Source organism: Haliaeetus albicilla, chromosome 10, assembly GCF_947461875.1.
Source record: "Haliaeetus albicilla chromosome 10, bHalAlb1.1, whole genome shotgun sequence".
Lineage (NCBI taxonomy): Eukaryota > Metazoa > Chordata > Aves > Accipitriformes > Accipitridae > Haliaeetus > Haliaeetus albicilla.
The window spans coordinates 14,819,666-14,833,894 of NC_091492.1; the positions used below are offsets into that span (position 1 = coordinate 14,819,666).

Sequence of the window (14,229 nt, forward strand, 5' to 3'; positions counted from 1 at the left end):
ACCTAACAATGGAGTGATTTTTTATTTTAAGTAAGAATACTCCTTGACATTACTATTCCCCACCAATAACCAGAACACCATATTAAGGGAAGTTCTACATCAAGTAAATAGTCCTCTGTCCTATAATGAAGTCTGTTATGTGCTATATTCACCTGCTGATTTAGATGTCTGACATTTTGCTTTGACGTCATTCACAAACACAGGAATCATGTCATCAGTTCAGGCTTAGTCTCAACACAAACTCTGCTTTGAAAAGGATTCAGAGTAAAAGAGTTTGTGTACAAAAGCTGGTGGTTTTGCAAACTCTTCTCAGTAATCAAATACTCACAGAGAAGCCACTTGCACTCCTTTAGGTGAATGTTTAAACATCTGGCAAAAAACAGAAAATGCTGCATCCATTTCAAATGTGCAGAAGATCTCCAGGTAAATTTATAATGGTTTTCATCAAGTTGGAAGAAAGATACAGGAAACAAACAAAAGAATGTAATCTACAAAAAAGCTTGTCTAAATGAAAATTATACTGCATGTCAGTGGAACTGCAGAAAGCAGCTAACAACAGGCATCAAGCTTTCCAGAGCAAGGAATTAGAAGGCAATTTTTTAAGTTTATCTCTCTGAATAAGAACAGTTGTGTATGAATTAGAAGCCTTGAGTTAGGGCCCCAGTGGTATGACTAAGCACAGTGATCCATTTTTCCATCTGAAGTTGGTATCTCAGTACAAATATCTAGTAAAAACAGAAATCCAGAGCACATTTGGTGCAGCCATTTCAACTCCTAGAACAGCGAGTACCCCCTAGTGCTTCTCTGCATGGCTTCTACCAGAACCCAGGAAGTTTTGCTTCCCTTACTACCTTAACAGCCAACAGACTCCAGAGTATTAATTTTAAGAAACTACATAGAATGTTCTCTGCACTCATAAGAAGCTCCCGAATTAAAACTACTAAACCCTCAATTTTGCAATTTGCTATTAGATCAGTGACTAATTAATCTCCAGATGCATGCAGAGACAGCTGTAGTGTAAACACAGATACACTGATTATCAGTGGCAGACTAAAAAAACAGCACCAAGTCCTGGCACCATAAAGCAAAAATCACTCAGAGGAAAGCAAGCAAATAACACTGTTGATAAAAGATCCAGGATATAAATGGTTTGGATTTCACATTAGTTGATATCAGGAGTATTTGTCACTAAAGAGTAGTAGGGCAGTGCCAGTCATACATCTAGTTACAGAACATCAAGATCTTCTCAGTGTGAGAAATTAGGTAAGTAGTTAAAATGCTGGGCCAGATGCTGGAAAAGACTGCAGTAATATTCTGCAGAGAGGTGAGCAAGTTACGCCTGGCAAAAGCCTCTACATACAGTCCATGAAAAAGGTGAAACGCAGAGCTCCCTGGCTCTTGTTCAGCCACAGAAGGAGGGACAGAAAAATTCTGCAAAAGTTTCTCTAAACTGAATCTAGTGAAGAGTTGATCTTATGAAATTCTGCATTGACCCTAACGCAGTAAAAAGTGCACTGAAACAAGCATAATGCCCCACAGCAATGACCAGAAGCTTTCTACCTGGCTTACCAAGACAAACAATCACTGACAGCCGTGGTAGGAACAGCCTCCCAGAGCAGGATCACCCAGTCAGCCATTTGATAACTTGTGCCAATGTTTTCTGGCCCTAAGACTGATAATTCTGTATAAAGCAAACCCCAAAACAAGAAGGTCAATCAATCATCAAATTTGTAGCAAACTATTTTCTTTTATAGCAAGAAGGATCAAGGAAGATGCAATTCAAACTGTGCCAATTCCTAAAGAGATGCTGAGAATTAACCAGGACCCTGAAGCCTAAACTCCCCACACTGGGCTTCTGAGGGACTTCAGCTGAAACTGGGAACAGGAACCCACCAAGAAAATATCCAGAACAGAGCTATTTATAGAAAAAGGACATTTCTTTTTAATTCTATCCAGCCCCATACAATACTAGTCAGCATGCAATGACAGTGCTGGAAAGAATCAGGTCTCTGAAAAGAATCTTTCAGGACAGTACATACCTGAAGTCAGAGGCATGCGTAAATAAGTTGGATGAGCCAGAAAGCACATGTACTGTCAAGCCTGAACACCAAAACAAGGACACAAATGAGAGTGAAAGGTGAGCCACAAATATAGAAGACGACAACAGCAGGAGGACCTGCTAGCTCCTGCTAGCTCAATTCAGCCACGACAGAAGGTGAAAACAAACCTGTTTTGTAATGTCACAGACTATATATAGTTTACTACTCTTGTTTCTGGGATATGAACTGTCTAAAAGGATACTCAACAGAATATATTTAGACTGCAAACCACTATACACTGGTGCAAAATTTACATTGGAGCATATAACATCTTTCTCTTGAGTTCCCACAAAGCCTGGGAAGACAGCATTAACAACTGAGATGCTCAGAAATTTTCCAACCATGTATTTTTCTAAAAATCCCAATCCTTCAAAACGGCTTACTACTTCCATTGATTATTTTTTCTTCCCCCAGTCTGTCTGCCTTTCTGCTAGCTCTCTGTAGCAGTCTGCACATAGCCTGCCAAGAGTCTGGACCCAAGGATGGTAGTTTAGACCTCTGTAGTATGCAGACTGCCCCAGAGCCTGGAATCCCAGATCCACTCTGCTGTGTAGAAGAGTGACTCCCCAGGTAAACAGGAGGTGAACTGCAGGTGTCCAGGCCTGGCCTCCATCAGGCCTATCCCAGCAGCTCTGTAATCCAAGCATCAAATAACTACAAAAAACGTGATAGAACTGTTCAAAGAGAGATTAAAACAAAGGTAAATGTTGTGCAGTGCAAGACAGTCAAAAATGAATACACAAAGGTCAAGATGTGCACCAAGAGTACCTGAAGAGTTCCAAATAACCCTACACAGGACTCCCAGAGCTAAGTCTGAGTAGCAAAATCAGCAAGATGTTACCCCAAAATATGTGAGTGGAATGCACGCCCCCTACCACAAACAAGAAGTAGGAGAGGAGAATCAATATTAGCTTATATGACGGACTAGGTGACTTCATATATCTCATTAAGTGGCCATATCCAAAAATAAGAGTTGGCTCCAGCAAGTCAACAGAAGAAAGAGCAGCACCACTAAGGTTAAAAGGGTTGATGCAGCTGACCATCAAAGCTGTTCAGCTAATGGGAAGGAAAATACTGGAGGAAGTATAAGCAACTCAGTCTTCAGGCACATGTTAGAACACTCCTTATCACTGCCTCTCCTCACAAAGAGTCCAATTAATTCCAGAAACACAAAATGCCTCATTTTAGTGCTTGAGCATGAACTACACCCTCTACTGTACATCTGAGCAATAACACAGATTTCCAAGCAATCTGTAAACACGCTTAGGCCACTGTTTACAGAGCTGCCTAGTGTTATGTCCTTCTGTAACACCAGGATCAGCTGAGCCAACCACTTACTTGAGTACAAGCAGGCAGATCATCAAGTACTATGCCAGAAAGAGACTACAGTCAACAAATATGCAAACAACAGGTTCCACGCTGCAACCACAGAAATCAGAAGCGTACATACGCTCATCAGCTCCTGCTGGAACAGGCTCAAACCTAGTTTATAGGCTGTCATTCTACATGGGAAAAGAGAGCTCTCACTAGGGTTAACATTAAGCTTACAGATTAGAGCAGTTCTCATCAACTATAGTAAGAACTGCACGCATGCTCCAAGACACTATTTATCCTTATATGCTTCTCTGCTCATCATATCCTCCAAAAGCATCCTTCCCTTTATAATGTTGCATGAATTCGAGTGCTAGCTTTGTGAACAAAACAAAGAATGATTTTCCAAGAGATAAGCATGAGTTTGGTAAATTGGCCGGAGTGATTTAATCCAAAGCAAGACATCCAAAACAGTTATTTTTGATTCTTAGCTCACTGAGGACTAGGAAAACCAGTAAATCAAACTAAATCCAAGATAACTTTTACCTGTGGACCTTAATGTGTTTTCAGAAGAGAAGTACCATTATCACTAGCTTTACACAAAGGGCAACTGAAGCAATGAATACGAAAGAGTTACTCAGTCACCCAACAGATCAATTAGAGAGAAACAAGATATTCTGAATCTCATTATAGCCTTCATATTTTATAGCCTTCTGGGATGGGTTAACCCTGGCTGGATGCCAGGTGCCCACCAAAGCTGTTCTATCACTCCCCCTCCTCAGCTGGACAGGGGAGAGAAAATATAACAAAGAGCTTGTGGGTCGAGATAAGGACAGGAGAGATCATTCACCAATTACCATCATGGGCAAAACAGACTCAGCTTGGGGAAAATTAACTCAATTTATTACAAATCAACCAGAGTAGGGTAATGAGAAATAAACCCAAATCTCAGAACACCTTCCCTCCACCCCTCCCTTCTTCCTGGGCACAACTTCACTCCCGGATTCTCTACCAAACCCCCCCAGTGGCACAGGGGGACGGGGATGGGGTTTACAGTCATTTCATCACATGTTATTTTCTGCCGCTTCACCTCCTCAGAGGGAGGACTCATCACACTCTTCCCCTGCTCCAGCGTGGGGTCCCTCCCATTGGAGGCAGTCCTCCACAAACTTCTCCAATGTGGGTCCTTCCCACGGGCTGCAGTTCTTCAGGAACTGCTCCAGCATGGGTCCTTTCCACGGTGTGCAGTCCTTCAGGAGCACACTGCTCCAGCGTGGGTCCCCCACGGGGTCACAAGTCCTGCCAGAAAACCTGCTCCGTGGGCTCCTCTCTCCACAGATCTGCAGGTCCTGCCAGGAGCCTGCTCCAGCGTGGGGTTCCCATGGGGTCACAGCCTCCTTCAGGAACCCACCTGCTCCGGCGTGGGGTCCTCCCCGGGCTGAAGGTGGATATCTGCTCCACCGTGGACCTCCCTGGACTGCAGGGGGACAGCCTGCCTCACCATGGTCTTCACCACAGGCTGCAGAGGAATCTTCGCTCCGGCACCTGGAGCATCTCCTCCCCCTCCTTCTGCACTGACCTTGGTGTCCGCAGGCTTGTTTCTCTTACATGTTCTCACTCCTCTCTCCGGCTACCATTTTCCTCTGTCTCAACTTTTTTTCCTCTTAAAAATGTTATCACAGAGGCGTTATCACTATCGCTGATTGGCTCAGCCTTGGCCGGTGGCGGGTCCGTCTCAGAGCCGGCTGGTATTGGCTCTGTTGGACACAGGGGAAGCTTCCAGCAGCTCCTTACAGAAGCCACCCCTGTAACCCCCCCCGCTACCAAAACCTTGCCACACAAAGCTAATACACCTTCATATTATTGCAAAATACTAACACTGATCTGCACAGAGCCAAGCCACAGAATGCCATGTAGACAGATAACTACATTAATGACTTTTTTCCCTTAAGACATGACTAGTCCAAAAAACCCTGGATCATTTGCTTTGATGGTTCTAAAGCCACCTTCCGTAGTCCTTCCTGAAATATCTTTCATTTGCAGTCCTCTGGCAACAAGCAAAAGAAAATTTCTTGTGTTTGAGGCTGCTTCATATCTTTCTTTAACAAAAAGCTGAACATAAACTATTTAAACGCATCATTATCTGTTCAGCATGAAGAACAGTTGAGCAGTATATTCAAATTAATAGACAGAAATGTTTTTCTGCTATGTTGCCATAAATAGACAATAAATCATGTGGCCACAGTGGTATGAAACATATCTAGTCTTCCGAGCCATGCTCTTTCTTATGTAATAAATGATAACCAAAAAAAAAAAAAAACCCCATATTGTACTTTTGGCTATATTACATCCACTACATGACGTTACATTAGGTGAATTCAAAGCTTTGGAACAATATCCAACTTGTTGAAATTAGTAGAAATTTTGTCCTTTTCTTCAACTGGGCCAGAATTTAATTTATTCCTGTTGATTTAGTTCGTTTACTGCATTGGCTCTTTAAAGAACAAAGATGATTACAAACATAAACTCTTTAAGAAAGCCTGATAGAGCTATTATTGAACAAAACACATGAGGAAATCCTTTCTTCAAAATTTTGAAAGAGACATTCTCATTTAAAATGCAACTCCTACAACTTCTTTTTTTCTATTTACTTAAACTTTATTGTATGTACATGGCATTCTTTTTAAGGTTCCCCAAGTCCATCTTCTGCTGGATGGTAATGGTCTTTTCAGCAAGCCAAAAGTAGACGAATGCAAACAAACTGAAGAAAACAGAAATAGTGTTTCCCTAGACTCCCTACCACTGTAGCAACTGAAACTTAACTCCACAGACAGCTTTAAAACACAGTGTGGTTTGATAAATAGCTTACAATGATAGAAAAGCAGATCCCTATTCTCTCTTCCACCAGTGACATCTCTATGTCTCTCTTCTCTTGCAGGGTTTGTGGTCTGTCGATCGGTGGTTAAGCTTTCAGAGACAGACTCTTTTTCACTTTGTTTCCTCAGAGCCTCGCACAATGGGGTTCTGATCTCACAACTTTTAAGTACTACCACAGAGCACACGTTTTAGGTATTGAGTGTCCACCGCTCAAGCTGATTGCACTCCTTTTACCACAGGTTGAATGGGCTCATGTAGAATTTGGCTCCTCATTAAATCACCTGAGTGTGAGCCTGCCCAACAGATTCATTGTCTTAAAACTCTCAGACACATGACAACTAAAGCGAAAAGCTGTAACAACCAACCTCCACATAATTTGAATGGCAGTCTGGCATCCTATACTACAAATATATCACTTAGAATAAAAGTTTTAACGTGCCAAGGCTGTCATGAAAATGAAATTTATTTACAAAGGCAAAGCCTGCACTCATCGTTTCAGAAACACCTCCTTGACATCGGCAGCTGTTTTGCAAGCCAACAAACTGCACAACCTGGCCAAGAAAGTCAAACACACATAGCACTTTACAAAAGGCACAGAAACCAATACTGCACCATTGAGAAAGTTTTTACTTTCAAACTAGGCTCACAATAGAACACTAAAGAATCCCTTACCGTAAATCTCTCTGTGTAATCAGAAACACAAAATCCTCCAATGCTCAAACAAAGGCATCTGTGCAGGGAAGATTCTTGATATAAAGTTCCCATCCTGTTTGGCCTGTATGGTGGTCACCCAGGTAGCCTGCAGCCTTTTACTGAATAAAGCCATGCAGCCTCCCCAGATCTTGCTAGAAGTCTGCTTGTGTGATAAACTAGGCATTTAATCTTATCTAACACTACACCAGGCATTTCAATCATTTCACTTCCTTATCAGCAGTACTAAGTTCTATCCTTATCCCAGCAGCTCACTTCCTGAATTATTGATAACAGCTACTGTAAGGCACAGAAACAACAGAAGATGACAGCCAAATCTCTCGAGTCACTGAAGAGTCCCTTCTTCACATTTCTCTGTTCCTCAGCTTATTTTTGCCCAATTTAACTTTGCTTTAGCTCTAACTTAGGGACAGCATGTTTGCTTCAGCCAAGCAGTGACAAGACTGTCATTTATCTGACTGCTCTTTTTTTCAGTGACACTGATTACTGCTGCAGGAAATTTGCTTTAACATAACATGATTATTATACATTTGTGCATTTCTTTTATTTCCAGTTTCTTAAGCATAGGAACAGAGTGAACAAAAGAATGGACAAAAAAGGGCAAATATTCATCCTCTATCAGAATTCACATACCTATTTATGCCTTCAAGCACTGGTTCTACAGTCTGATGCTATGCACATAGAGCCATTCACTTCAGTCTGTAAAATACCTCAAACAAAAGTACTTACACAAGTGTATGTGTACATGTCCATGAAGTCCATGTAGGCATATTTGTGAACCCCTAGATTTAGAATATTTTTTTTTCCACCTACACAGTTAGATTAATAAAAAGCCATAATACACCCAATCGATGTTCCCCCTCACGCATTTGGTCCTCAACTAATCAATTCCTTTTTATTTTGCCCTGTGAAAATACATACCTTTTTTATTGAGTTCTTACCTATAAGATTGTGTCAGTGGAGTACAAATATACAAAGGTAACAGATACCAAGATGCTGGGTGACCTAAGAAGGAAGGTAAGTTCTGGAGAAGTAGAAGCAAATCTGCTTTCAATTTTCATCTGTGCTGTGCCTTCCTTTCCCACTCTGCCAACAAGCTGCAGTAGAATTATCTCTCATTATTAGCTACCAGTGATCTAACATTAACCTGAATCACATCAGGCATGGGTATACAAAATGACAGCCACTCACTGCGGACCAGCAGCCTTTGAGCAGATGGACAAGCATCTCAGACAGCAGTATCTGGGCTTAGCATGGGCCACGTCTTCACTGCTTAAATCAAAACAGAAGTGTGTTTTACCACAGGATGAGTGCACATGCACTTTCCCCTAAAATAATCAAGCAAGCAATGGAGATAAGATACTGTACCTTTATCATTACGATCTAAGAGATGTCAGGTCCAGAAGTGTGGGTATAGATCTGGCTAAGCCTCTCACAGCAAAAACGAGTGCTTTGTCTCCACTTGGGTCTGTACAGCAAGATAATCAATATGCTGTTAAAAAAAACCAAATAAAACCAATGTGAGTACAGAAGAAACCAGTGAATTAAGGTGAACAAGGAACTCTGGCAGGGCAAAAGCCAGGGACGAGATGGGCATGCTTGCTACGCTGCAAGTATTTTTTTACTGCCCAGCAGGGAACATTTTTCAGGCCATTCAACAAACAAGTGAAAAGGCCAGGGACTGCCTGGGGTACAGGATGATTTGACCACAGCTCATAGAGGTAGGATAGTTCTACCAAAAGATCAATAGTCTAACATCCTGGTAAAGGGACATGGCCAACCTGAGGCTGCCTAAGACACTGGACTTAGACCTCCAGAAATGGGAGGCCAGTCTCAACTGCCAGACTCGTGCATAATTTCTAACTCAATCTCTGTGCCTTGGCTTTTCCATCTGTAAAACTGAGTTAAACTCTTCCTAGCTCACAGAATGTTTTCAGAGCTTTAGAATCTGTTATTACTATTCCCCCCTTTAAAAGGCAAAACCAACCCATAAATCCTAGGTCAGAACTGCCTCAAAAATTTTAAGATGCATCAGCTAGCTCCATATAGTGGTACAGGAAAACTGGTATCTTCCAAGCAGTAAGCAGTGAGACTGCTGCTGAGCCATTTTGCCTGGATAGGGTAAGACTTTTGCAGGTTTGTGGCAGCACCTCAAACAGTATTCCTGGCATTTGCACAAGGAACACTGTCCAGCCACTCTCAGTGGGAGAGGAGACTACCCACATGGGCATCAAGCTCTTGAACACAGCCTTAAGCTTTTTTATTCACATGTATCTGATCATATGAATTAAAGACCCCTATTCCATATCCTAAGAAAACAACAAATACTACAGCTATTCAAAAGGCGTAGTGCTTAGTAGATGAGTCAGGAGATCCCTAGACCCAGGGGACAAAAAAAGTGTTTTTAATACATTTGTGACTTATTCCAATAGCACAAATAATCATGTTGTTACTCCAGATTTAATAAAGAGACGCTATTACTTAATGTGGCAGCAGAGGCATGTACAGTATGTAAGCACCATGCCACAGGGGAAAGCTTGCATGACAAAGAGAATCCTTTAGGAAATTTGGCAAGCACTCCGGAACAAGCAATGCTCAGCTTGCGACCTTCCATTAGCAGTTCTAAATACAGAACTGTAGTGTAAAACAACACCTTCCTGCAGTATTTTCATTAATTAATACTAAGAATATAATTATTATAATGATAAGCTTCACTGATTTTGCTTTTTCTCCATTTTAGCTTCTGAAAAAAAATAAATTTGGAGCTTTTCTCTCCCCCATTTTGATTTCAGGTCTTATGATGCCGATTCTGGACTGTGTTTTCAGAAGAGTATTAAAATCAACAAATCAGTAGCAACTATCTAACATCCAATCCACAAGGAAACAGTCCACTTTTCACAAAGTTCAATGTATTGCTGTGGATAGAAAACAGGCAATGGACACAGGACCACATTTTCTTTAGCACTAGAGAAAAGTCTAGTGGATTTTACTTACAAGGAAAAACAGAGTTTGGTGCCTTGCCCTAAAATACTAAAAGCTAGAGACAAGGAAGGTGCTCACTTTGAGTGTAGGTATTCCAGCAGAGGCTTTGTAGATGTCACAAGACATCATTTACTTATAGAATAAATGCAAAACTTTTACAAAAATCATGCAAGTAACACCAAACAAATGAAATCAAGATCCAGATTAGTACTTTAGCTTTTAGAGCAACTCTTTGAATCTGCTATACTTAAGGCTCCAAAACTCCTCTTTCAAACCAAGAGGTGTTTGACAGCTAAATCAGTGCATTTCGAGCAAAGACCAAGAAAAGGAAAAAGGTAATGTTAAGAGGCTATTAATTATTACTAGCTTTCCCAGCCAGCTGCTGACAGATATGCCAATTCCTGCACTATCTACAGAATCTACAGAAAATGAAGGGGCTCAGCATTTTTGAGATGACTTCTCTCATCTCCCAGCACCAGACTCCGTGAATTAGAAGGAAGTGCATTGCTCCACAAACACATCCCATTTTCAGGGAATTTAAACAACATTCCTTCGCTGAAACTGTTAAAATAGTAGTTGATACTGAGTATCTTCCTTCCCAAAAATAAATAAGGAGAAGCTTTAGTCCCTTGGCACACTTTCACACACACTTAAGAGTTACTAAGTTACTTAAGTATTTTTGAGACTTTTTGTCATTAATAATTGGGGACCAGGAGCTGCTAACACTGATGTCACCCAGTTTAACTCATCACAACTATGCCCAAAACATCTAATTGAAGGTTCATAGTTCTCTTCCAAAAGGGATTTCCAAACTCCACCAGTAACTTACCCTTTCATTACACTTCCATCCATGCAACACGCTAGAACTGAATGCCAGCATACAGGAGTGTTCCCAGGGAAATGCACACAGAATCAGCAGGCACAGTATTGATACCAGAAATGTTCAAGTACCCTTCTGTATTTGATCAGGACAAGTATTCAGGAGTCTGTGAAGACTTAGACTGATGAGGCGTTTTCTAAGAGCCGTCAATTCCTGGTTGTCTCTGTGCCAGTATCAGCACATTTCTAGAGCTGCTCCACTCACAATAGATTAGTATTAAAGGCCAGGTCTGAAAGCCTCCCCACCTCATTAATATGCATTTTATATTTTAAATCCCATTTACATGAAGACTCATCCCTAAGGCTAGAAGCCTCATAAATTATGTTCCATTTTTAAACCTGCAGTATTCACTCTCATTGTTTCAGAAGGAAAACACTAGCAGAGACAGCTTTAGGCAGGCTGCTTTTGTTTAAAAGAACAGTATCTAAAGCCCTCCTTTAACTTCATTAGCCCACAAAGATTTGCACTAGAACAAATCCTGCCTGCAAAGCACAAAACCAACTGTCAGCAGATTTTTATTCTTTCATTATTCTGCTTTTGTTTCAGCTGCCAAAGCAGGTGGGTATAACATCTGCAGCTGAATAAACTCACGAAAAGCAACTTACCTAGTGAACACTTCAAAACCAGCCTACAATCACCATAAAAACAAATTAAAAGAGACAAAGTGACTCAGTATCTACTTCATCTCCTGGCAAGCATGGGTAGATGGTTTCACATTCAAGGCATACCACATCACATATCAAACCTGGCTTTGATGGTCATAAAAAATGTCCAAAGAAGAACAGATTCAAGCCTTCTCTATAAGGATGAGGGCCAATTTTTGGATAGTAGTCTTTTACTTCTGTATAGCACAGAGCCTTATTACACAGGTCAACCCTACAGGCAGCAACAAACAAGTTTGGGATGCTGAGGCAGACAGCACCTGCACCCTTCTAGTCTCCAGTAGTGAAGGAATGAACACCAAAAGGAAAAAGTAAGATGACTTTTTCTGGTTTTACCTTATTCTCCTTTACAAAGCATTTTTTGTAACACAGATTTACTGTTCAACAGCCTGTCAGTTTTTAATGCGGAGAGGTAACCTTTTACAAAAGCCTGAAACCAAAAGAATTTGACATCATTCATCCACTTGCCCTCAAAAACCCTAGAGTAGTGAGAAGAGCAAATCAAGCATGTTTCCCAGAAGGTGGGATGAGTAGGCTGTCACTTGCATTGGATAGATTTTTATCTAGCTTCACACACACACTATTCTGTACTTTATAAAGGATTAACTCATACCTTCTTGCCCACTCTGAGGCAGCCACAAAGCATAGTTGGCAATTACAACCTCTCATTTCAATGGTCCATTAACTAAAGAAGACATCACTTCTATGAGTAAGCCCCATAAAGTACACACACAGCACCAAAATTCTGTGTCCAATGAACATACATGCAGAAGTCAGATTTATAGGATCCTTTACATTTGAGTTTGAAATTCAGAGGTATATTTTAGATATATTTTAAATTCAGCAGTCTGGATTGCTGACTTTTTTTTTTTTCTTCTTTAAATCGTGTCCACTAACTAGGTTCATTTTAGTCCTCAAAAGCCTTCTTTACAAGATGTTTCCTCATTTTGAATCAGGCCTGAAAAACAAGGATTAACACTCTCAATCCCCCTCCCAGTGGTGGTACGGGATCTTGTTCATCTTCCACATCGTGTCTGAATCTGTTTCCCACAAGAAAAGCCCAGTAAACTCACAACTAAGGATACAGATGGGGAAGCCCAAACACCACAGGAAGAAAAGAATATAGCCTCTGGAGAATTCATTTCTCAAACCACCTATTTTTAGGTAAAAAGGAACTGCTCAACTCTGAGAAAAGCTTGAGTAGCAGTATCCTTACTCCTCCTACAAACACATAACCTCTCCAGTCACCTCTCCCTTGTTCTCCAAATTGCCCTGCTTCTCCTCACATCTCCAGAAATCTGAAATACATCCACTTCTTTCTCCACCACGTCTCTCTCCCAACATACTCATCTTTAATTCTCACCATTATACCCTTCTCCATTCTCCAGCTAAGTCTAGTTTTTCTTTTTTCTACCCTCACCATTCCTAGCTTGGTCACTCTGGTCTCTGCCTCCTTCTCATGTCTGGAGCAAACCACAATCACCTTCCTCCCTTTGCTATGTAAGGAAACTCCACTGCAGCTATAACACTGGCTAATAATGAAAACTGCATGCCTGAAATCCCAGAAATTGAGATTAATGTATTCATCATACAATAACAGTCTGCCAGGAACCTTTACTGCAGTCGTAAAGAGCATAAGCTGTCAAAACCCCCTTAAGATATCACAGCTTGATCAGCAAAGAAGCAGTAGTAAATCGACAAGCAGCAATCTCAGAAATAATTTATCTAGTATAATCTCAACCCACCTGTTAGTCTCACAAAATATTTATATATCATTTTTGTGACTTTCTCAGATTCCCCATGTTCAAATAAATAATCTTCTTGTTTCCCAGGGATGTATCTGTAACACAGGCATTCAAAAATAGAACGCGTCCCCTGCTCTTTTCCATTTGCTGTATTTCAATTTTTGATCTTTCTATAGTTGGTAGGAGTCGGGTTCTGTTCATTTTGTTTTCAAGTTTTGTAATACATTAACAATCTAATAAAGATTTTAAAAGACAAAACATTTTAAGATGTATTTTCCTATATACTATTGCCATCAGTCTCAAAATCAAAACTGAACAGTATGTTTCCTCTTCCAAACTCTGCACTCCTTTAACCTTCTTTTTTTCCAGAACTACATTTAGATGCATACACATGAGCTGTACATAAACGTGAGCTTCACTGTTGCTAAGTAACTGTGTGGCAGTCAGTAGATAGCATTGTGAATGTTGTAAGCAACATCATACAAGTTGTCAAGTTCATAATTTGGTCAGCACTAAGAAATGTAAGCTAAATATTTTGGATGAGACTCTCAATCTTTTTAAAATGGGCATGTGCAACAATGAAAGAAAAATACCTTGAGAACTGATTAAAGTCGTAAGTAATCCTACATGCTGCGGGACATTTTTCCCCTATCAGGACAGTTATGCTATTCTTCAGAATGCAGCTATTGGTATTTATCTAAATTAGGCTTTTTTCTCTATTTCCATTCAGCCCATTATTCACTGCTTTGAGGTACTATTTTCAAAACACTCCTCTATGTAAGTGTTAGAAAGACATTACATAATTTTAATTATTCGGTTAAACAGTTTGTTTTAAAAGTACCTTCTTGAAAACCTTTCATTGGATGTCAAGACCTGTCATTGTAAAAATATCCTAAGAATAAATTCTAATGCTCATCTTCAAATCTTAGGATGGATTTGTCCGCTCAGCTTGGTAGGGAATT

At 40.5% G+C, this 14,229-nt stretch overlaps 1 protein-coding gene across 9 annotated transcripts in view; it reads right to left on the reverse strand.

The window, feature by feature from the left end:
• MYLK3 (myosin light chain kinase 3) overlaps positions 1-14,229 on the reverse strand; it is a 65,803-nt gene that overhangs the window by 31,225 nt on the left and 20,349 nt on the right. For 3 of the 9 annotated variants that reach the window (XM_069793574.1, XM_069793573.1, XM_069793572.1), the window contains exon 2: positions 8,367-8,490. The exons of 1 other annotated variant lie outside the window; for it this stretch is intronic. In XM_069793574.1, the coding sequence (XP_069649675.1) occupies positions 8,367-8,375 (9 nt within the window). In that variant the 5' untranslated portion in view covers positions 8,376-8,490. Of the gene's footprint in view, positions 1-6,959; positions 7,315-8,189; positions 8,268-8,366; positions 8,491-10,809; positions 11,180-14,229 lie in introns of those variants that run through there. 5 more of the 9 variants (XM_069793569.1, XM_069793568.1, XM_069793567.1 and 2 more) reach the window with 4 other exon arrangements.